The sequence below is a fragment of the Gopherus flavomarginatus genome, chromosome 2 (assembly GCF_025201925.1).
Source record: "Gopherus flavomarginatus isolate rGopFla2 chromosome 2, rGopFla2.mat.asm, whole genome shotgun sequence".
NCBI lineage: Eukaryota > Metazoa > Chordata > Testudines > Testudinidae > Gopherus > Gopherus flavomarginatus.
Genome location: NC_066618.1, coordinates 101,409,461 through 101,434,209, shown reverse-complemented (window position 1 = coordinate 101,434,209; position 24,749 = coordinate 101,409,461). Strand labels below are relative to the sequence as shown.

The window sequence follows — 24,749 nt, the reverse complement described above, 5'->3', positions numbered from 1 at the left end:
CAAACGAGCAAGTCCCCTGAGTATAGTAATGCACTTAAGAGAAAATGAGAAATGAATCCCCATACAAAGCTTGTGGTGTTGACCTTTATCAATTATATATTACTCCATTTGATTAAGCTGCTACTGCACTGGCGATGATTAAGCAACTAATAGAAGAGTAGGTGGCCTGTCAATGTTTAGCATTATTTAAAATGAGATTTTAAAAGTTCATTTCCATTGACTTTTTTTTCCAATAAATATTTAACGTGTGTGCATTCATCTATGTGTACACACACACACACATAGAGTCACAAAGGAGACCAAAACTCTTCTCTTTTCTTTCATGTTAAGCCATTGCCCAAGTAAGACCAAGTATGGTGATAATTTCCCCCTAGGAATGTTGTGATCCTCTCTTTCACTGAGAGAGGCCTGTGAAAAGAGATGTCCCTTGTATCACACTGTAAAGGTGATTAAAATCTAGATTGTTCAGAAGATTTCTATCCTAGACATGCCTCTTCCTCTACAACATACCTTAATATATATACACACCTTCATATATATTAAGAGGAGAGGAAAGAAGCTGGTAAAAGTAAAGGTAGGAGCTAGTTAGGAACAGTCAAATGAAATGGAGTCCCATTTAAAAATTAACACATGAAGGCAAGTAACTGAATAGTTGCAAAATGTACAAGGGCTTATATACAAATGCTAGAAGTCTAAATACTAAGATGGGTGAACTAGAGTGCCTGGCACAAAATGATACTGATATAATGGAAACTGGTAGAATGGGAATACCAGATTATAAAATATATAGGAATGGTACAGTAGATTGCCCTGGTGGCATTTTATGTAAAAGAAAGCATAGAGTCAAAGATGACGACAATTTTAAATGAAATAAACTGTACCATAAAATCTTTAAGGATAGACACTCCATGCTTAAATAAAATGAGTATAGCAGTAAGAATATACTACCAATCACATGACCAGGGTGATGACAGTGATTGTGAAATTATATAGGAGGTTTGAGAGGCTACAAAAGCAGAAACCGCAATAACAGGTGATTTCAACTATCCTCATATTGACTGAGTAAATGTCATCTCAGGAGGTGATACAGAAATAAAATTTCTAGACACCATAAATGATTGCTTCTTGGAGCAGCTAGTTCTAGGGAAGAGGTAATTCTTGATGTAGTCCTAAAGGGAGCAGATGAGGTAATGCCAAGAAGTAACTAAAGCTGAATCACTTGGTAATAGTGATCATAATGAAATTATATTTAATGTCTTTTTAAGGGGGAAAACAGAAAATCAGAACAAAACACCACATTAATACTTAACTTTAAAAAAAGGATCTACAGGAAAACAAGTACACTTGTTAGATGAGGAGCTGTGACAAGAATTAAATGCCTGGAAGCAGCATGGCGACTATTTAAAAACACCACAATATAGCTCAGACAAAATGTATACCCCATATTAGAAAAGACAATGAGAGGACCAAAAGAATGCCACCACGGCTAAACAGCAGAGTAATGGAGGCCATTAGAGGCAGGAAGGCATCCTTTAAAATTTGCAAGTCAAACCCTAGTGAGGATAATAGAAATATTCACAAACTCTGACAGGTTAAGTGTAAAAGTATAATAAGGCAGGCCAAGAAAGAATTTGAGTTGCCACTTGGTAAAGATGCAAAAACTACCAGTAATGATTTTTAAAGTACATCAGAAACAGGAAGCCTGCCAAACCGGTAGTTTGGCCCCTATGACTAAGGTGCTGAAGGAGCACTCAAGGAAGATTAGGCCATTGCAGAGAACTAAATAATTCTTTGCATTGGTTTTCACTGCAGAAGATGTGTGGAGAGAGGGTGGGGATACTCACCTCAGAGCTATCCTTCTTGGGTGACAAATCTGAAGTACTGTAGCACACAGATGTGTCAATAGACAAAGTTTTACAACAAATTGATACATTAAACAGTAATAAGTCATCAGGACTAGATGGTATTCACCCTAGAGTTCTGAGGGAACTCAAATATGAAATTGCAGAACTATTAACTCTAGTATGTAACCTAACGCTAAAACAAACCTCGGTACCAGATGCCTGCATGGTAGCTAATATAATGCTGATTTTAAAAAAGGGCTACAGTGGCAATCCTGAGAATTACAGGCTGGTGAGCCTAATTTCAGTACTGAGCAAATTGGTATAAATTGTTGTAAAGAACAGACTCCACATGGCTTTTGTAAGGGGAAGTCATGCCTCACCAATCTATTCGAATTCTTTGAGGGCATCAACAAGCATGTGAATAAGGGTGACCAAGTCAATATAACATAGTTGGTTTTTCAGAAAGCCTTTGATAAGTCCCTCACCAAAAGCTCTTAAGCAAAGTAAGCTGTAGTTGGCTAAAAGGGAAAGCCAACTACATTATATTGACTGGGTCACCCTTACTGTCATGGATCAGTAACTGGTTACAAGATAGGAAATAAAGGGTAGGAATAAATTGTTAGTTTTCAAAATGGAAAGAGGTAGGACTTGTGCTGTTCAACATATTTAAAAAAGATCTGCAAAAGGGAGTGAATAGTGAAGTTGCAAATTTTGCCCATGACATAAAATTACTCAAGATGGTTAAGTCCAAAGCTGACTGTAAAAAGATATAGGGGATCTCACAAAACCAGGTGATTAGGCAACACAATGGCAGATGAAATTCAAAACTGGTAAAAGCAAAGTAATACATATTGGAAAACAAAATCCCAAATACATATACAAGATGTTGGGATTTAAAAAAAATAAAGAAGTGTTATTTACCCTTTCCCACAATACAAAAGCCAGTGATGAACAAATTAAATTGATAGGGAGAAGCTTACACAAACAAGAGAAATTACTTTTTCCACACAACACAATTAATCTGTGAAACTTGATGTTATGATGGCCAAAAGTATTTAAAAAAGAATTAGATAAGTTCATAGAGGAAAGGTCCATCAATGGCTATTAGTCAAGACACTCAGGAATATAATCCAATGCTTAGAGTGACCCTAAACCTCTGGCAGTCAGAAGCCAGGAGGGGAAGAGAGAGGTGGATCTCTCCAAGATTGCCCTGTTCTGTACACTTCCCCTGAAGCTCTGGTATTGGCCAATGTTAGAGAGAGGATACAGGGCTAGGTGGACCATTCATCTCATCCAGTATGGCAGGTCTTATGTTCTTAATAGCAGCTGCCTTAGCTTCTGTTTTACCAAGACAAACATCTATCATGGGCAAACGTCCTACTTGCTTTAGAGAGTCATCTAAGGAGCATACATTTTTCATAACATAAATTAGTTTAATATTTCTTAAAGTTACAATGAAAACATTTTTCTTCTCTACATAGTTAAGTTAGGATTAAATATGACATAAAGTAGCTTTAAGAATGTTGGATATTTCCAAATATTTAGGTACTTGACTGCAAGGTAATATAGCAGTCACTCACTTACCTGCAAGATTCTAGTAAAAATATTACTGATGCTTATAATTTATTCACTCTGAGTTAAAGGGAATAAAGCAAACATATGAACCACAGGGATAATAAAGTCTGACACAAAAATGCACAGCAAACCAACCTCAACATATCTAAACCACACAGAGAGCTGCTGATTCACAGTTTGGATCATTATTTGAATTGTTCCAACTTTCAGAGGACCTCTCAGGCTATGCAGTCTTCTGTCCAATAAAAGCCCAACTTCAAACCTAGCTGGTACTTTTTGTTTGTCTGTTTGTTTTAAACTGGAATCACAAGTAGCCTGCAAAACTTTTCTTGGCAGAAGGACCATTCTTCCCTCTAGTGTTTTTTGGGGGCCATCAGCTAGGGTTAATTGATTTCCTAAAATCCTGGATGACATTTGGTGACTGGTCCTATCACTCCCACCACTATACGCTCCCCTTCATCTACTCTGGTAAATTGCACCTCAGCCTCATGTGTACACACCCTCATTTTTCCCATTCCAGTTTCTTCTATTACTTTTCTCCAAAACCTTCTTTAAACTCCCTTTATACCCACTTTTACCTTCCATAGCCTTTGCTTTTCACCTTGCCTCTCTTCCTGAAATCCAGAGAGACCTCACTGGCTCCCAGCCTTGCTATCTCTTCTCCCAGCTTCCTGCCCATATGCAATTCCCCCACTCTTCTCCCTATCCCTTCATTCATGTTCTTCCTCTAACTCAGGCCAGAAGTAGCAATTCCTGAAGCCAGGAGAAGGTCAGTTTGTATTTTATATATAGTTATATTATTATTATTACTAGATGAAACACAGTTGTTTTCAATATTATAAAAATCATTTTTACCTCGTTTTAATCCTCCTTACAATCTACATCAGCAAGGCCAACAAAACAAAACTGGAGTTCAAAGGGCAAGCCATATTATTAATGATGGTGTTGCCATGGCAACCAAGTTAGTGGCTCAGGCATTGTGCTGTATAGTGAACAACACAATAAGAGACACTCTTTGGCCCAAAGACTTTACAATTTAAGTAGAAAACGGTGGGGAGTGAAAAAGGAAGTATTGTCCCATTTTACAAATGGGGAATGAAAGAGCACCATCTCTCTGGGTAACATTTTCAAATGGCCTGGCTTCAGGCAAAGAGCCCAATTCTAATGAATTCTGAAACACCTGGAAAACTGTTTCTTTTCCCACTTAAGACCTTTTCAAGCTTCACTATGCAGTAGAACAAATGCCCTGGTCAGTAGGTAGAATAACTCAGTCACCTCCAGGTGATGACATTTCCACAGTGGAAGTTGTGCCCTCTCTCTTTCTTATTCACTGCAGTTTTTAATTGATGAATTTGTTGATGCTTGGAAAGCGTTGTGAAAATGTAAAACATAATGAACACCAAATACTATTTCCAGATCAGACCTACATTAGATAACTTTAGATATGACTTGGAATAGGGTACTTTTATAAAAAATACCAGGTAGTTAACAAAGTGAATAAATATAAAGGGTATAATTCTCCTTCTAAGGCTCAATTACACTGTTATGGCAAAATTATATTTACACTCATTTAGTAGTGTCTTTACACTGCCAGACTGGAGTAAACAGACCTTTGTGTAAATGAGAATCAGGCTCAAAACACTTTTCCAAAGGGAGTTTATTAAAATCCTATGCTATTAAAGACCTACAAATACACTGAAAATTACCAAGTGTAATTCATTTAAAATGCTAAAAATACAGCCCTGTAATGATTCACCTGACTAGGGTATATACTGGTCATACAATACAATCATTGTTCAAAGACTCTATACTTGTGCTGAGATAACCCTTTGATGTAGTTGCCTACATATTCCTAGTTAATGGCAATGCTAAGGCAGGCAACCAGATTCATTAGGACACAACAGTGTAGCAACATTTCCTATATAAATTGCATCATTTTTATTTGGACAACGATGTTGATATTAGTTGTTGTTGGAATAAATAGCTAGTTCGGTAAAACTAACAAGGATAACAAGTTTGTAATATGTATACAGCAGTAATAAGAAAATCCAACAATATCAGGAGTGGCCCTCTATCATTTTACATCAATATATCATTATTGAAGGTCCATTATTGAAAATAATCCTAACTCCGCCCCCCCGCAAAAAAACCAAAAGCAAACAACTAATTCAGACAACTACAGAGTTCCATTCCCACCTTCCTCTTTCCCCAGGAGTTATTAGCCAAGTGTGCTCACTGTAGCTGAATATGGAGTGTCTTTGTCCAGCTGGCTAAAAGAAAGCGGGGTTGTTTCCCTTTTTATAAGGCTCCCTCTGTAAATGGATGGGAGAGGTGGGAGAAACCGAGAAGTTTCTCCTGGATGGAGAGTAGAAGACCAGGTGGATGGGATATGGATCCTCCTCCAAGTCACCCAGGAGAAGGTGGGTATTTGTACCTTGGGCACTTCTGGAGAAGCCCTCTCTCACAGAACTGTCAACCCAGCTATTGGGCAAATATATTTTGTAAATGTATTTAGGGCAGGGGTTCTCAAATTGGGGGTTGGGACCCCTCGAGGGGTTGTGAGGTTATTATATGGGGGGTTACAAGCTGTCAGCCTGCACCTCAAACCCCACTTTGCATCCAGCATTTATAATGGTGTTAAATATATAAAGAAATGTTTTTATAAGGGAGTCGCACTCAGAGGCTTGCTATGTGAAAGTGGTCATCAGTACAAAAGTTTGAGAACCACTGATTTAGTGCTTGAGAAATGTGCCAAATCTACAATCCTGCAGAACACACTGCAAGCTATCTGAGGCAGTAACTTGTCTTTTTGTTGTGTGTTTGTACAGCATATAGCACAACAGGGTCCTTGGCCATGGCTGGGGCTCCTAGGCAACACTACAATAATAGTAAATTAACTAACAACAATGTCCTTTCTCCAAAGAACTGAAAATAGGGTTTTGTCAAAGTGTGTGTGTGTGTGTGTGTGTACACACAAAAGTCAATGTCAACAAACTTTTGACTTTCTGATTTTTTTTCAGAATGAGAAATTCCAGCATAAAGAGTTACTGAATGGTGGGTCCCTTTCTGTACTCCACACACATACACTTTTTGCTGTTTCAGAATTTATGGCAGTTGAAAAACAGTAATAAAGTGTGTGTTTGGGGGAACCGACTTACAGTTTTCCAAATTTTTCCAGTTGGAAAGAAGTGAAAAAGTATGAGACACCACTTTTCACACCTTGTTGCTGTTCTCCAAGTAGAAAATGGATTTTCCTCAATTTTTTTTCCTGTGTACTAATGTTTTCCGGTTGGAAAGCAGTAAGAATGTGTGGGAAAGCATGTTTTTCCTACGCCTTTTTAATTTTCAAAATTTCTTTCAGGAAAACTGGTAATTTTGCCTTTCAAAATGCTGCAGCAAAAACATTTCCTATTTTCTCACCAGCTTTATACAACATGATCAGATGGCAGTTCAGTGGCCTATGTGAAAATAACTTGATTGTGGTCAATCTAGTTCTTAGTGGACAGATGTTTATCATATTGGAAACATTATCACAACTAATACTACAATGCACTTTTGCTTCGGCTAAGAAATAAATTAATTAAGAACTTTGAATAATTCTGTCCCTGCTAGAGGTGGATGAACAGAGGGCTTTAATCTCCATTCTAGAATCATTTAGGAGCAGTACATTCAATGCCTCCTCACTGTGAGGGGGGAGTGTAAATTATAACATCCCTGAAATGTATTCAGCATACTCCCATCCACACAACCAGACTCTCTATCTACTCCTTCTTCCTGTCTTCCTCCTCCTGGGAGGAGAGAAATCTTATAGCAGGGCTTTGCTCTTTCTTGAGCACGGAAACTGCCGTTTCAGTTGGCCCTTATGTAGATCACACATGAGGGCATTCTTCTTCGTCCCCACCTACTGAATGACTACATAAATGGGGGAGGAGGGAGCGTGATTTGGGGTCTCAATCTTATTAAAAAAAAACAGACATTAAATTTTTTTAAGACTATGCAATAATCAGTTTTAAAATTTGTAAATGGAGCCAAAATTTGATTAAAAAGGAACTGTCTATCTGTCAGAGATGACGTAGCCATGCTCATGCACTGGTGAGACTTACTGGATTACTTTATGTAAATGAATTAATACAGTGTCTGATTAGCAACCACATGATCTAGAAAAGGTAGTTCTAGAGGGTTCAAGTCAATCAGATGTTGGCCTCCTATCACCATTATAGATGAGCAATATTTACCCAGAAAGGTTTGCCTGGCATGTTTTATTGTTTTCAACATGAAATTAGCAGAGAAACTAGACAACTAGCTCATCTCTGGGAATCATCATTTCCATACATCCGTACGACACTGGCATACAACTACAGAAAATTTTGGTGCTGTGAAGCTATATTTCACTTTCTATCTGCGTTATTTTGTATTTCTTTATAGTACACTGACAGATTGTCATTAAAATCAACATATGTTATACATAATCTATAACAATATATTGGAGACTAGATTTTAAATACTTTTTTAGCATCTCATCATTGCTATCCAATGATAAAAATCCATATTATCAGCCAGTGCAAGGCCAGGAGCACTTAACACTACTTCCAGGCTGCCAGGATAAATTAGCTCTGAGTAATAATTCCTGTTCAATGTCCTGTGCTAAAATCCTAACATTCAACTGTACCATCTGGATTATAACAACAAATTCAGTTTGCTAAAGAGAAGTAAAGGAGGAATATAGAGATCTGAGCTGTGACTAGTACAGTATGTTGATCATTGAAAACAATGTGACTTACATTGCAAGTGTGTTTACAGATGAAGTTACTGTAGCAGGGAAGAAAGATTTCTCTCTATAATATTTAACTGATTATTACTGTTACTGTTATTTTTAAAAACGTTTCTTCTACTCCATCTTCAACATACACCCTTTCTCCATATTTGTAGGCTTGTTATATATATGTGTGAGTGTGTATTCTATTATACACACACATACCCTAGTGTATCACTAGTAAGAAAGGTAAGGTTTCTTTGTGTTGGAGCCTCACTGCAAAGGGGAACTTGATTAGTAGGTCTATGAAAAACAGCAAAATACCTAGTTAGAGGAAATAGGAAGAATTACTACTAAAAAGCCACAAGCCTTTTTGTTCATTTTAATCTAATCTGTGGGCTTTAGTATTTCTACTACTCTTTCAGTGTTCTAGAAAAAAATATGGAATTTAAATTCAGAGGCCCTCTTCATAAAAGGTATACAGTTGGTAGAACTTTGGGACTTCAACAAAAAATTGCTTTCAGGTTGAGTGAGATACAAGAATTCAGAACATTATTCATCTTTTGTCTTATAGTCCTTATTTAAAAATGGCCTCTTCCTTACTACACAATCTAACAATAAAAAATGCCACTTCAAGATATTTTCAACCAAATGACTGAAATCTACAGTAAGAATAATTCATTTTGACAGCTTATCTTTTTGTCCAGTGGAGGTCTTCACTCAAGTGTGGCCATGAAAGCAATTTCCATGTTGATGAAGATTGAAGTCAGTGCCAGACAAGTGAAAAAAGATAGAAGGATACCAGTATCACCGCCACACAAGTATCTACCCATAAAAGGGAAACAAAAGTAAGCCTACATATAGTAATCATAGTATCTGGAATTGTTTTATTTTCTTTTTAAAAAGAGATCCACACTTAGTATTCTACTATAGGACAGAATGTTTTAATAGAACTACTTGTAACCCCCTATTTTCAGATGTTTATAACACAGCCGTAAAAATCCATGATATCTGAAGCTTGGCATATCACTTCTCAGTCAGCCCTGAAATAGACATTTAAAGTATAAGCTATAAAATAATAGATTTGGTCATATTTAAATTACAGAGAGTAGGCAGAGCAGTAGCTTCACCTCCTCCTCCTCCTCCCTCACCACATAAAACAAAAATAAAAGAAGATTTTCTGTATTCCAATGATTAATTTTTTTTGTCCAGTTTGTGGCACAATTAATAGAAGAATCATAGAAAATTAGGGCTGGAAAAGACCTCAGGAGGTCATCTAGTCCAACCCCCTGCTCAGAGCAGGGCCAATCCCAACTAAATCATCCCAGCCAGGGCTTTGTCAAGCCTGACCTTAACAACCTCTAAGGAAGGAGATTCCACCAACTCCCTAGGTAACCCATTCCAGTGCTTCACCACCTTCCTAGGGAAATAGTTTTTACTAATATCCAACCCACACTTCACCTACTGCAACTTGAGATCATTGCTCCTTGTTCTGTCATCTGCTACCACTGAGAACAGTCTACTTCCATCCTCTTTGGAACCCACCCCCCGCCCTTCAGGTAGTTGAAGGCTGCTATCAAATCCCCTCTCACTCTTCTCTTTTGCTTACTAAATAAGCCCAGTTCCCTCAGCCACCCCATAAGTCATGTGCCCTAGCCCCCAATCATTTTCATTGCCCTCTGCTGGACTTTCTTCAATTTGTCCACATCCTTTCTGTAGCGGGGGGTCCAAAACTGGACGCAATATTCCAGATGTGGCCTCACCAATGCTGAATAGAGGAATGATCATTTCCCTTGATGTGCTGGCAATGCTACTACTAATACAGCCCAATATGCAGCTAGTCTTCATGGCAACAAGGGCACACTGTTGACTTATATCTAGCTTCTAGTCCACTGTAACCCCTAGGTCCTCTTCTGCAGAACTGCCGCTTAGCCAGTCGGTCCCAGCCTCTGGCAGCGTATGGGGTTTTTCCATTCTAAGTGCAGGACTCTGCACTTGTCCTTGTTGAACCTCATCAGATTTCTTTTGGCCCAATCCTCCAATTTGTCTAAGTCACTCTGGACCCTATCCCTACCCTCCAGCATATCTACCTCTCCTCCCAGTTTAGTGTCATCCGCAAACTTGCTGATGGTGCAATCCATCCCATCTTTCAGATCAGTAATGAAGATGTTGAACAAAACTGGCCCCAGGACAGACCCCTGGGCATTCCACTTGATACCGGCTGCCAACTAGACATTGAGCTGTTGATCATTACCCATGGAGCATGACAATCTAGCCAGCTTTCTATCCACCTTACAGTCCATTCATCCGATCCATACTTTTTTAACTTGCTGGCAAGAATACAGTGGGAGACTGTACCAATCGCTTTGCTAAAGTCAAGATAGATCACATCCACCACTTTCCCCATATCCACACAGCCAGTTATCTCATCATAGAAGGCAATCAGGTTGGTCAGGCATGACTTGCCCTTGGAGAATCCATGTTGACTGTTCCTGATCACCTTCCTCTCCTCCAAGTGCTTCAAAATGGATTCCTTGAGGACCTGCTCAATGATTTTTCCAGGGACTGAAGTGAAGCTGATAGGTCTGTAGTTCCCCGGATTCTCCTTCTTCACTTTTTTTAAAGATGGGCACTATATTTGCCTTTTTCCAATCATCTGAGACCTCCCCCAATCGCTATGAGTTTTCAAAGATAATGGCCAATGGCTCTGCAATCACCTCAGCCAACAACCTGAGCACCCTCGGATGTGTTAGATCTGGCCCCATGGACTTGCACATGTCCAGCTTTTCTAAACAGTCTTTAACCTATTCTTTCACCACTGAGGGCTGCTCAATTCAAAAGAAGCTGGAAAGGACAAACTGGTGAGGCATTTCAGTAACCTACATCATGTTTGGATTGGCCATGTCTATTGCTGCAAAAAGAGTAGCAGAGTGTAAACACAGTTTTCTTTGTGTGCAGATGGATTTTGAAGTATTTTGTAGCAGTAATACTATTTAGGATAGGTGGGTCTTTTAAAAATAGTTTGATATATAAGAACAGCCATACTGCGTCAGACCGAAGGTCCATCTAGCCCATTATCCTGTCTTAGGACAGTGGCCAATGCCACGTGCCACAAAGGAAATTAACGGAACAGGTAATCATCAAGTGAACCATTTCCTGTCACCCATTCCCAGCTTCTGGCAAACAGAGGCTAGGGACACCATCCCTGCCCATCCTGGCTAATAGCCATTGTCGGACCAATCCTCCATGAATGTATCTAGTTCCGTTTTGAACCCTGTTACAGTCTTGGCCTTGACAACATCCTCTGGCAAGGAGTTCCACAGATTGAGTGTGCATTGTGCATTATTTTTGTGGAAAAAATACTTCCTTTTGTTTGTTTTAAACCTACTGCCTATTAGTTTCATTTGGTGACCCCTCATTCATGTGTTATGAGAAGGAGTAAATAACATTTCCTTATTTACTTTCTCCACACCAGTCATGATTTTATAGACCTCTATCATATCCCCACTTAGTCATCTCTTTTCCAAGCTGAAAAGTCACAGTCTTATTAATCTCTCCTCATACGGAAGCTGTTCCCTACCCATAATCATTTTAGTTGCCCTTTTCTGAACATTTTTCAATTACAATATATCTTTTTTGAGATGGAGCGACCACAACTGCATGCAGTATTCGAGATGTGGGCATACCATGGATTTATATAGAAGCAATATGATAATTTCTGTTTTATTATCTATCACTTTCTTAATGATTCCCAACATTCTGTTCACTTTTTTGACTGCTGCTACACATTGAGTGGATGTTTTCAGAGAATTATCCACAATGACTCCAAAATCTCTTTCTTGAGAGGTAACAGGTAATTTAGACCCTATCATTTTATATGTGTTTAGTTGGGATTATGTTTTCCAATGTGCATTACTTTGCATTTATCAACATTAAATTTCATCTGCCATTTTGTTGCCCAGTCACTAAGTTTTGAGAGATACTTTTGTAGCTGTTCGCAGTCTGCTTGGGACTTCATTATCTTGAGTAGCTTTGTATCATCTGCAAATTTTGCCACCTCAGTGTTTACCCCTTTTTCCAGATCCTTTATGAATATGTTCAATAGGACTGGGCCCAGTACTGACCCCTGGGAGATACCAATCTTTACTTCTCTCCATTCTGAAAACTGACCATTTATTCCTACTCTTGTTTCCTATCTTTTAACCAGTTACCAATCCACGAGAGGACATTCCTTTTTATCCCATGACAGCTTACTTTGTTTAAGAGGCTTTTATGAGGGAACTTGTCAAAGACTTTCTGAAAATCTGAGTGCACTATATCCACTGGATCCCCCTTGTCCACATTCTTGTAGATCCCCCTCAAAGACTTATAGTAGATTGGTGAGGCATGATTTCCCTTTACAAATACCATGTTGACTTTTCCCCAACAAATTATGTTAATCTGTGTGTGTGACAATTTTGTTCTTTACTAGAATTTAAACCAGTTTGCCTGGCACTGAAGCCAGGTTTACTGGCCTGTAATTGCCGGAATTACCTCTGGAGCCCTTTTAAAAAATTGGCATCACATTAGCTATCCTCCAGTCATTTGGTACAGAAGCTGATTTAAATGATGGGTTAGAAGCTACAGTCAGTAGTCTTGCAATTTCACAGTTGAGTTCCTTCAGAACTCGTGGGTGAATATCATCTGGTCCTGGTGACTTATTACTGTTTAGTTTATGAATTTGTTCCAAAACGTCCTCTAATGACACCTCAATCTGGGACAGTTCCTCAAATTTGTCACCTAAAAAGAATCGCTCAGATTTGGGAATCTCCCTCACATTCTCAGCCGTGAAGATCTCCGTACAGAATTCATTTGGTTTCTCCACAATGGCCTTATTGTCCTTGAGTGCTCCTTTACGTCTCAATTGTCCAGTGGCCCTAATGGTTGTTTAGCAGGCTTCCTGCTTCTGATGTATTTTAAAAAAATGTTGCTATTAATTTTTGAGACTGACTAGTTGTTCTTCAAATTCTTTTTTGGCCTTCCTAATTATATTTATACACTTCATTTGCCAAATTTTATGCTCCTTTCTATTTTCCTCACTAGAATTTAACTTCCACTTTTTAAAGGATGCCTTTTTGTCTCTCATTGCTTCTTTTACTTTGTTAGTTAGCCACAGTGGCATATTTTTGGTTCTCTTACTATGTTTTTTAATTTGGGTTATACATTTAAGTTGAGCCTCTATTATGGTGTCTTTAAAAAGTTTCCATGCAGCTTGCAGGGATTTCACTTTTGGCACTATACCTTTTAATTTCTGTTTAACTAACTTCCTCATTTTTGTGTAGTCCCCCTTTCTGAAATGAAATGCTATAGTATTGGGCTGCGGTGGTGTTTTCCCTGCCACAGGGATGTTAAAATTTATTATGTTATGGTCACTATTACCAAGTGGTCAAGTTATAATCACTTCTTGGACCAGATCCTGTGCTTCAATTAGGACTAAATCAAGAATTGCCTGTCCTCTTGTGGGTTCCAGGCCTAGCTTCTCCAAAAAGCAGTCATTTAAAGTGTCAAGAAACTTTATCTCTGCATCCCATCCTGAGGTGACATCCATCCAGTCAATATGGGGATAGTTGAACCCCCTCATCATTATTGAGTTTTTATTTTTATAGACCCTCTAGTCTCCCTGAGTATGTCACAGTCACTATCACCACCATGGTCAAATGGTAGGTAATATATCCCCATACACATGAAGCCTTACATCGTATTTTCCAAAAAATCATTTGACTCCCTTTCCCCAATGTTTTTCTATTACTGAATTATTTTTCTTTCCTCCAGTTTACAATGTAAAGGCATGATTCTGATTTCACAATCATTTTATCCCAGTGTAATTCTACTGATTTCAGAGGAGTTATTATTTATTTACACTGGTAAATGAAATCTCCATCCATCTATAAACCAGTGTGTAGATGCACCACCTCGGGACACACACACAAAAAAACCAAAACCAAAACACCCCCAAAAGTCTCAGCTACAGATCTCTTCACATCCTTTTCTTCAAGGGTTAGATTTATTTCCAAAAATCACACACTCAAAAACCAAAACAAATCAGCTCAAACTATGAAGGGCTATATTCAAAAGCACAGATACATTTCAGATCTATTAAAAATATATTTAAAATGGTTTTCCAACTCTAGAACATACATATTTCTTATGTGCTAACAAGGAAAATGAGGCTGTTTGAAAGTCTAAAAAGCATATATCTTATTTCCTTTTCTTTTTCAGAATATCTGCTGTCATTTTGAAATTCTGTTAGAATAATACTGGAAAAGAAATGGACAAAGCATTTGTTTCCTGGAAGCTGTGCAAAATTGTAAAAGCAAAATTATATAAGCAGCCTCAGTTTTACAGCAGACTAACAATTATCAGGGTGGATTGATTTAAATCAAAGCAATTTAAGTTGCTGATTTTAATCATGATTTAAATCAGCAGGAAACCTTAATTTAAATAATTGATCTTATTAATGTTTTCAATCTGTACTTTTTAGTAATTTTCTTTAAAAAGGTTGGTTTTCATTATTTAGTAAACCATCAAATCATGTTGGTTTGCAACCAAATACAGGCTGAACACTAAATTTCTTGAGGTTTTTTTTGCTAAGCTGGAAGATACACTATATCTATAAATATTTATTTAAGCAATTCTATAGATAAGCTTACATTTCTTCAGATTTTTAACTTTTACTTTACGTTATAAAATGGTGAATGATACACTTTACTTATTTACTATAAAAGTTTTTTAAACCTATGATTTGTGTGTTAAACTCTGGATGGAGATTCAAATTCAATTGAAAATGCATAAAACAGCATTCTATTTATGTATCCAGCTCATTTAAGATCAAAAAACAGTTTATCCATGTTCTGCATTTAAAATTCACTGATTTATTAAACAAATGAAGCATTATCTGAAGTAAATTAATTGAGCTGATTATTTCTGGTTATCATATCCTTCAAGATTTTCTATCTAGAACATCTCAGCCTCTCACGCCTTGTTTTTATTCATATTCACTGGAGGAGGAAAACAAGCTTTCTTGCTTCTTCAGCTCCCAATCTGTTTCTTAACTTTGAATGAACTAGTCATTGAACTGAACTAGTTGAAGAAAATGAAATGAAGATATTCTCTCTGCACCTGCAGCGGGGACTACTGTTGTTAAAAGCTGGCTTAGCACTTCCACAGACTTTGGTTCTAGATGCTTAACTAGTGACTGCCGTGGTTTGGCTCTCTTTAAAATTTGGCAACATTTACTAATTATTTTTGTATTTTATTTAAATGATTTTAATAGATTATAATATGTTTAAGGCTTAAAATGATTTGAAATTGACAAGATATGTTAAAAGATAAACCTTTATTTAATTTAAATGAAAAAATCTGTTTTTAATTTTTTTTTCTTTTTGTAGAAAAGAGTATTGATTTTTATCCACCCTGGCAACTGAGCTAAATGCATGCAGAAAATCACAGCCATTTCCATTAGGGGACAAGATAGCTGGGTTATGCCGGACTTTGCTCTCTTTCCTTATTTTACTAGGAAACAGGAAGAAGGGAAATGTTTTTACACAGATAGCGATAAAAATGAATATACATAAGGGCTTGAAAGATCTGGGTTCAGAGTAAGCATTTGCCTTAATTATAAACTCACTTTGTTACTTTGTGCCAGAACATGCGTTATTCTAGCAAAGCTTTTGTATTTATTACATGCACATGTGTGGGGATGTGTGCACCATTATCTTCCTCTGAGGAACTAAGTGCTCTTACGAAAGCCTCATATTACAGCCAAGTTCCAAGAGACTGCTCATCCACAGCATACTGGATCTCAAGATTCAATTTATTCACCTTGGGGATGAAATTGCTTGTTTCTCTAAAGTGCCAGCACACTGATTTAGTCCCTCTAAATCATCTGTATTTTTGCTCTTGTGGCCTGACACTAACCAGTTCTTTTATTCTGTTTAGGAAACAGAAGTAAATCTTTATGGACTATTCACACTTACACTTTTCCAGTACAATGAACTGCAATGTATCCAATAGTTTGTTCACTCAAAAGTAGAATTCCACAGGTATCCATTCTTTATTTTTCGTTTTCTAAAAAATAGTCCTATCTAAAACGCTAAGCACTTATACAAATTATTTACCACATTACATTAAAATCTACTATAACCAATGAACACATCAAAACCCTGCTAAAAATTCTGCAGTCCCCAACTCAAACCATCCCTTGGGAAAAGCTTGGAGAAATTGGTAAGGTGTGCAGTAGCCCAGAAGGTTAACAGATTTTGGCTTTGCTGGACTAACGGGGATCTTTATTTCTCTTTAAATTTAGTGAAATTTGGATTTATATTATAATTACCCAATGGCAAGCCAGAAGAACAAAAACTATGTTATAGAAGAGATAACATTCATTCCTCAGACTTCTCTAAGAACTTCACAAATAACTCCACCCCACTACAGTATGAAGTCCTACAAAATGGAGTCTCCTCACAGCTTCACAAATAACTCTGCTGCCAGCAGGATTCTGAGTGCAATCTCCTTAGGACATCTATATTTCTCATATACCCCACAGAACTTAGAATAGGATTTTAAAAGTTTGACTCAAAACCAAGATAACTTTCACAGATTTTTCTCTGAAACAGTTAAGTGTTCGAATAAACCAGAATCCACTATATGACATTACCTTCTCCATCTTCTACATCTCTAATAGTAATAACCTATCCAAACAGACAATAATGGCCACACAGAGGCCCTGTGAACCACATGGCTTTTAGGAAAAGGGAGCCCCCCCATATTACTGTGTGCTTTCAGAATCTGCAGTTTTAAACTCTGTTGGTTGTTGTCAATGGTTACTCCCTTACTTACCTGTCAATAATGGCACACATATCAATGCTGACATTGGCAAAGCTTCCCAGTTTGCCTTGCTCTACTGCATGCAAATCCACCAGTTGATCATCCACGTGAATAAACTGCATGCATCCTTGGAATGAGAGCTGGAGCAGGGAACGATCTGAGTCATTTGTTTGTGTAAGGAACCCTGTGGAGCAGAGAAAGCAAGAGCATTGTTAACTTCAGTGGATGACACACACTACTAAAACTCAAAGCTGCACTTTTCCTGTTACCAAAGACAGTGTCCTGGCCATGTGGGAAGAAAGATAAAATGCAAGGATGTAGTTTAAGTAAGTTGCAACTCTACTAACTCATCTGGGAATTGTCCAGTAATAACTTGTACAGTGCAGGTCATGATTCCTTCCTTAATTGTTTCCATTTGGTGGAGGGCTGCCTTTATCCTTAGACAGCTGGTCCCCAGCATGTTGCTGGGATCAATCACCCTCTCCTGCTCTGAGGGATAAAGGGCTGGGGAAAGAGGGTTTAATCTGCTCTGCACCTAACATAGGAACCCTAACCCTATTCCCTAGTTTCTTCAGGGCATGCCTTCCTCCTAAGTCCACTTCCAGCTCTGATTTCTTATGGAACCTGACCCCCTATGGAATGAGTACCTGTATTAGACACCTGTCACCTGCAAAACTGTCAGGTCTTGAAGCACGGTACTACCTGACTGACCCAACCAAGTCCCTGATCAGCTGTGAAACACACTCTAATCTGGCAGTAAGGCAAATAAAGTTCTTCCTAATCCCAAAAAGGTGGCTAGTGCAATGTCAACTGCAGCCTCAAACCCCAAATCTTATTCAAATCAAAGAGGTGAGAATGCAGGTGTGAGAGGGGGTCCAAGCTGGAGGGGCAAAGTTTATATACCTTCCTCCAGGTGCATAGGGGCCAATAGCTTACCTGAGTTTTATTGGCCCACCCATCTACTCAGGTAACGCCTCCCCTGTTCCTGACCATCTCGCTTCTCCAAACCCCCAAGGGCAAGGGCAAGGACACTAAAAGGGCCACTCCCCCCTGCAAGAATCCACACAAAGCCTTTGAGGTTGCAGTGGTTGCATTCTGAAAGTAGTTCCTTTTTTCATCAAAGTGGAGCCTACTTGACAGCCTGTGATATAGCAAAAATATATTTTTACAGGGAAAATTATTCCTTTGGGTATTACAATAGGATGTGGAGGAAACAACTGCTCATAACTGTAGTTGTATTTTATTTCATGGGGGGAAAAGGCAAATATTACAGGGCTACTTCATATTTCCGAAAGACACATATTTTAACAGCCAGGATCAACCAAACAATACTTTATGAAGGCATTAGAAATTATTCAATACATTCTTAAAGAAATAAAGGCTCAGATCTTCAGCTGATGTAAATCATTATTGTTCTGTTTACTTCAAAGGAACTATGCTTATTTACATTAGCTAAGGATTTGTCCCCCTGTGGTTTCCTTCTCCTTTTCCCCCAGTACTACTTGATAGCCTCAGAAAGCCCAAGAACAGTCCAGATTAGTCCAATCAAGTTGCCATCCTCACCTTTTTGTTCCCCTCCTCCCCTCCCTACCCATGTAAAGAACTGAAACACTGGTAGAAAGTTTCATTTCTACGTTTTCCACTTTTTAATATATTTTACATACCAAATGGCCAATTTTAAACTTTTTCATTAAACCCACACTAGCTGTGAAAATTACACAGTTCTAGTCATGTTGTCCTATCGATCAAAGAACATTGTATATATAATCCCTTGGAGATGGGAGGGTGGTGCCTATCATGGATTGAATTCTTGTCAGATTTCCTTGCTCATAGTACAAGCTCATATCTGTTCCTCTCTAAAAAGTATTATGGGTATGCCATATATCAGAGATATACAGTAATATGATGAAGCCTTGAAAGATACCCAGAGAACAACACTCAAAACATTTGATCATTTTACCCCTTCACCTAGTTCTGTTCTTAAAGGAAAAAACAACCAACCAACCACAAATCTTTTTTCTCTGCAAAGGCATATAGAATAATTATGACTGCTTTGTACTTATGTAGCCCTTTCTATCAGGGATCTCAAAGCACTATGGATAACTCATCAAGACTCAAACATCCGTATATCATTACTATAATTCACCTTATTTTACAAATGAAAGTAACACAAGACAGATAAAATAAGAGACCGTTCCAATGTTGCATAGCAAAACAGTGGCAGAGGTGGGAATAGAACCTTGAATTATTTATTTCTAGGCTCAAACTCCCATAGCTCAACCTTGTTTCTTCTCTTTAATATAGCTGTGTAATTGGGGATGTGTTGTCCATTTTGTTCTTTATTTTGTTTATGGTCAAAATGAAGATAAAAATAGTTCCGCTGAATAAGAGAGAGAAGTGTTGTGTACAACCCTGGTCTGCTTACAATGTTCAGATACTGCTCCAACTGGAGCCAATGATAAAATTTCCAACACCTCAAATGATTGGACTAACTCCTATGATACATCATAGAATCTAGAGATGGAAAAAAGTAAATCATCCTGTCTATGCTTTGGCCATGCAAGCTTGATACCTGATGGTTTCTTCAGCTGGGTTTGAAATGGTGGTTCATGTTAAGGAAAACCTTTGGGCTGTTTCAGTCTAGTTCCCTATTTGTTAATACCATTAAACTATCAGGAAGATTGCTATCACTTCTCCTTAGCATGGACCCAAAACCTGCCAGGGCAGAACATGTGGTTGTTTAGATTTGAGGTGCATTGGAGGGCTGTGTGGGGAAGCTTGTTCACACAGCATCCAGTGCTAAAAGTGGAGGATGTATTTTTGACAGAAATGAAAGTATCACCACATCTGCCTATCCTGTAATCAATTTTGCCCCTCCATGACTTCTGCCCCCTCCAGCATCCCCCTTTGTCCCAGCCTCACCTTTGGTCTTTCTTCAGCTCCAGTTGTTTTTCATCCCCCTTTCCAAGATGGGCATTGCAAAGCGGGAGAGAAGCAGAGGAGCCAATGCTCACAGGAGGGGAGGAGGAGGAAAAGTTGCCTTAAGCTGCTGGTCTCTTTCTGCTCCCTTATCTCTCCTCTCCTCATGTGAGAAGGGCTTCAGCTCCTAGGAGGGCGGGGGAATGGGGGCAGAACTCAGCAGCTCCCAATGGCTTCTCTGCCTTAAGAGGCAGGGAAGTGGGGAGGGGGGAGCCAATCACAGAAACCTTTTCCCCAGGCAACACTAAAATGTGGCTACTCGGCAACCCTGGTGGAGTTGTAGAATTTTCTGCATCTTCAACCCCTTTCTCCAGGTGCACTTTATGCCTTGGCTACCTCTGGCTCAAGCCAGTGATATTACTCCTCTGCTTTGAATATTAAGTTAACCCCAGGTTAATAACAAAAGAGACAAACTCTGCCCTTAGCTGAATTAATGCAAGCCCAGCGAAGCCAGCGATGTTTTCTGGTACAAAGGAAAGAATTTATGCAAGAATTTAGCAAAATAAGAATGATCACAGGATGAGTACTGATAAAAACAACAGGTCAAATTCTGCAGCCCATCTTTATTCAGGCAATGCCCCATTGACATCATTAGGAGTTTCACCTCAGTAAAGACTGAGTGATAACTTCATGATTAGGCCCAGCAATCTACTACAGCAGATAATGTATTATTCCGGAATCATTTAGAGATGTTTTCAGGAAGGAAATAAATCATTTTAAAACATTCTCAAAATCAACCCACTCACTGCTTGATTAAAAACAGAAAAAAAATTGATAAATTATAATGAAGCTGTTTTTATGTCTGATTAATTAAAACACTATAATTATTATGTCTAATACTGTTAATCTTCATTTTACTGTAATACTAAAGCACAAAAGGATTTCACTATAGGGATCTCCAAAATTCCCATTCTTTTCAGACTGCCCTCTGGTGGATCTAGTAAAGCAGAAATTGTTTTCCGCCCAGTAACTGTACAGACAGCCAAGGCTGTCCGAAAATGCAAATTCTTAGTATTTCATTGAGATTGAAAATCATTCAAATGCATACTTGCAATCAGCTTACTCAAGGTAAAACGCAATGGAGGCAGCGGTCTGAAGTCACAAGTTAGTAGATGCCCAACTAGAGTTGTACTGAATAGAGTTTTAAAAAGAAATTGTTAGTTTTTACTCCCTGTTGGAGAAGGATTGATGTTAGATGGTTTGGAGTTTCCTAACAAAGCCATTGCTGGAGTAGGCCAAAATAGTTTCAGTGCACTAAAGCCTTATATCACAGCAGCTACAAACATTAGCATCACAATAGAGTCAGTACAACTGACCACATAAAGCAAGCTTTCTTTAATTTTCCATGACAACATTCTACACTTGGGCTTGATCAATTTTGGATTCTAATTTTTGCCAAAGTCTCATAAATTTGAATAGATAACAATCATTGTCTCATTGATACTCCATGCTTGGTGCTCTCCATGCTGCTTGCTCATCACGTAAAACCTTTGAAGTAGGGACTGTCTTTTTGTTATGTGTTTGTACAGTGCCTAGCATAAATCGACATTGATCCTGAGCTGGGCCTACAGGTGTTATTGCAATACAAATAAATAATAAGGATAATAATAATTGTGGAAGAAGGTAATTACATACACAAATCCTCACCCACAAGGGCCTCTCAGTATTTTATCATAGGTCTGCTTCTCCAATAGCCATCTTTGGCCGGTGCAAGGATGTTTCGCGACCTAGGCGAAACTTCCACCTTGCCCCCCCTCCCGCACCTCTGCCCTGAGGCAGGGCCCCCCCATGGAAGCTCCCCACCCACCCCCTCCATCCTGAGGCACCTCCCGGCCCCAGCTCACCCCTGCTCCGTGCACGAGCATGAGCACCCCGAGCACGCTGTGGCTGCTTCACTTCTCCCGCCTCCCAGGCTTGCGGTGCCTAAGCTGATTGGCGCTGCAAGCCTGGGAGGAGGGAGAAGTGAAGCAGCTCACCCCTGCCCCGCCTCCTCCCCAAGCACGCCATGGCTGCTTCACTTGTCCCACCTCCCAGGCTTGCGGCGCTAAATCAGCTTAGGTGCCGCAAGCCTGGAGGTGTGAGAAGTGAAGCAGCCACGGTGTGCTTGAGGAGGAGGCAGGGCAGGGGTGAACTGGGGCGGGAAGTTCCCCTGCATGCCACCCCACCCCTTACTTGCTGCAGGTGGCCCTCCCCGCACTCCCCTGCCCCAGTTCCCTCTGCCTAAATGCTGGTGGCAACCGGGGCGGCCAAAGGTCCAGCCGCCACGGTCGCTGCTGAAGAAAATGGTGCCCCCCCAAATCCCAGTGCCCTAGGCAACCGCCTAGGTCGCCTAAATGGTTGCACCGGCCCTGCCTTTATGTATTGCACATCCTCCTTGAACTTGCCCATAAGACTTTGACCACCTTTTCATTCAAATCCCACATCAAGATCCACTTCTACCATGATGCCAACAAGGAACTTTCAGCTAGTAACAACAAGGTAATGGGAGAGTTGTGTATAGTTGACATTTAGAATATATTATACAAAAATATACAAACAGTGTGGGAAAGGGTTAAAACACAGTCATATCTATATCTATCTATATGTCTTGCACATAAAGCTTTGTTATATTTCTCTCCTCTATTCTTCATATTGCATTTGTCATCTTCGACTATGTGACTGCCCAGGAGATACAGATTCCCAAGTTCCAGTAATTTTATTGGCACTTGGGCATTTAAATCTCTACGGCAACTTTGAAAATCCCTGTTCTTTGCGGCAGGGACTGTGCTTTACTATATTTCTGGAAACCATTTAGCGCCTTATGAGTGTTACTGCAACACAAACAATAAAAAAAATGTTTTCACCTTCCAGACTTCCAGTATTAAAACATGATCTACTTACTGATCCTGTCCACATTGAAATAAAAACTAAAACAAGTTCCATAACCGGGACTGACAGCAATGCTGTCACTGAGAAAGGCCAAGTAACAAGTGCACACATATTTTGGACAATGCTTTATAGATTTTCTTTCTGACAAGAAGAATATACACATATTTAGACTGCATACAAAACATAATTTGGATATCCACTCTTTAAAAGAAAGTTTAGTTATGCTCAGAAACAAACTGAAAATCTAACAGAGATATATATTCTATCATTTTCAAGATCTTTCTGTATTTTGTTTTGTTTTGCTCCCCACCCCCCACTACCACCACCACACTACACTCAGTATCTTATTGTTTTAAAAGTAAATTTCTAACCCTTTTGGGGAAAAAAGAGATGGGCTCATGCTGCAGAGGTCAGATATCGAACAAACCTGAATTTTCCCCATAGTTCAGGGGAGTCTAGGTCAAGAGTTTCATTCTGGCTTGTTAGAAATAGGAAGGAACTGGAAATCTGGATCCAGGTCCTGATCTTGATTTAAATTTTCACAAAGTCTGGGGTTCAGTAAAGAAGGTTTAGTTCAGGTTCCTTGAGGTTAAATGTCACTTTTAGCTGATTGAAAGTTACCAACAGACGGAAAGCAATAGCACTGCCAAGGTGACAACAAAAGTTACTCCCCCTCCATATCACTGATATTCTAACTTCATAGCATAGCTGGAACCATTTAAATTAGGACATTTATAAGGCAGGCAGTCTAAGGAACATATTCATGATATAGTGAGGAATAAACAAACACTTACATTCAACATACAATTACAAATATCTTATGTATTACTCGGAGCTGAGATGTGTTCCAAGAATGAAATAAAATATTTGAAATTACACTCTGAATATGTGAGTAGAACTCCTTCTGCATTTTATGTAAAAAATTAGGTTGCCCTTTGAAGTGTAATGCAAGTGCTATTTTTGTCAGAGACCCACCCCAAAAATTCTTGTGAAACTCTCTCCCCACATAAGTCCTTTTGTCAACACTTTGCTATGGGGTGCTTATTTCTATATTATTATTTTTAATTTGTAAATTAATGACAGGCTGATTTCATGTGCAGATGGCATGTGGTGTCTACTTTCCTGGAATACATTTTTTTTAAATTAAAAAAAAATATGAAATCTCTTCCTCAAAAATAGTGTCAGATTCAAAGCTAGACAGTGCAGGAGGTTAACTGGCATTCAGTATTTTTAATTGTACTGATTGGCTCACCTCCCCACAGAAACCACTAATCAATAAAACAAAGCAACTGTTCTCATAGCTGCCAGTGATTAGTAGTAGGTTTTTTTGTTTTTGTTTTTAATTTCCATGGTGTCTGCAACCTGGTGTCTAACAAAATTTAAGTAAAGACAATGCAATTCTATGAAAAGGCCCAGTGAACTCCAGAATGGTGAGAGGGAAACAAAGTCTTAGATTATTTGTTTTTCAGGCAACACCATGTTAGTCAGAGGCTAAATGATATTCAAGTTGTATCTGATATATGCAGGTATTATGCACAGTTAAAATGTTCCATTATATTTTTTTTTGCATCATTAAATACTATTTTGTTCAGTGTCGCTGTGCATGTACTCAAGAGAAAAAAAACCAACAGTTGGAGTTATACAAGTTAATAGAAAGTAGAAAGGAAAAGAGACTCTCATCAATGTTAGACTGTTGCAAATCCAAACCAAATTTACTGAAATCCAATCCATTTACACCTGTGTAACTGAGAACAGAATCAGGTCTTCAGTGTGTGACGTGCTGTCAAGACCAGAAACTTGGAAAATTATAAACTATCTGTTAGAACAGCATTAAAGAAGCTCAATTAAAGGAACTGCAAATGGAT

General features: G+C 38.7%; 1 protein-coding gene across 1 annotated transcript in view; it reads right to left on the bottom strand.

The window, feature by feature from the left end:
- CNTNAP2 (contactin associated protein 2) overlaps nucleotides 1–24,749 on the bottom strand; it is a 1,698,090-nt gene that overhangs the window by 587,687 nt on the left and 1,085,654 nt on the right. Inside the window, exon 10 of the mRNA XM_050937667.1 lies at nucleotides 17,050–17,221. Within this exon, the coding sequence (XP_050793624.1) occupies nucleotides 17,050–17,221 (172 nt within the window). The remainder of the gene's footprint in view (nucleotides 1–17,049; nucleotides 17,222–24,749) is intronic.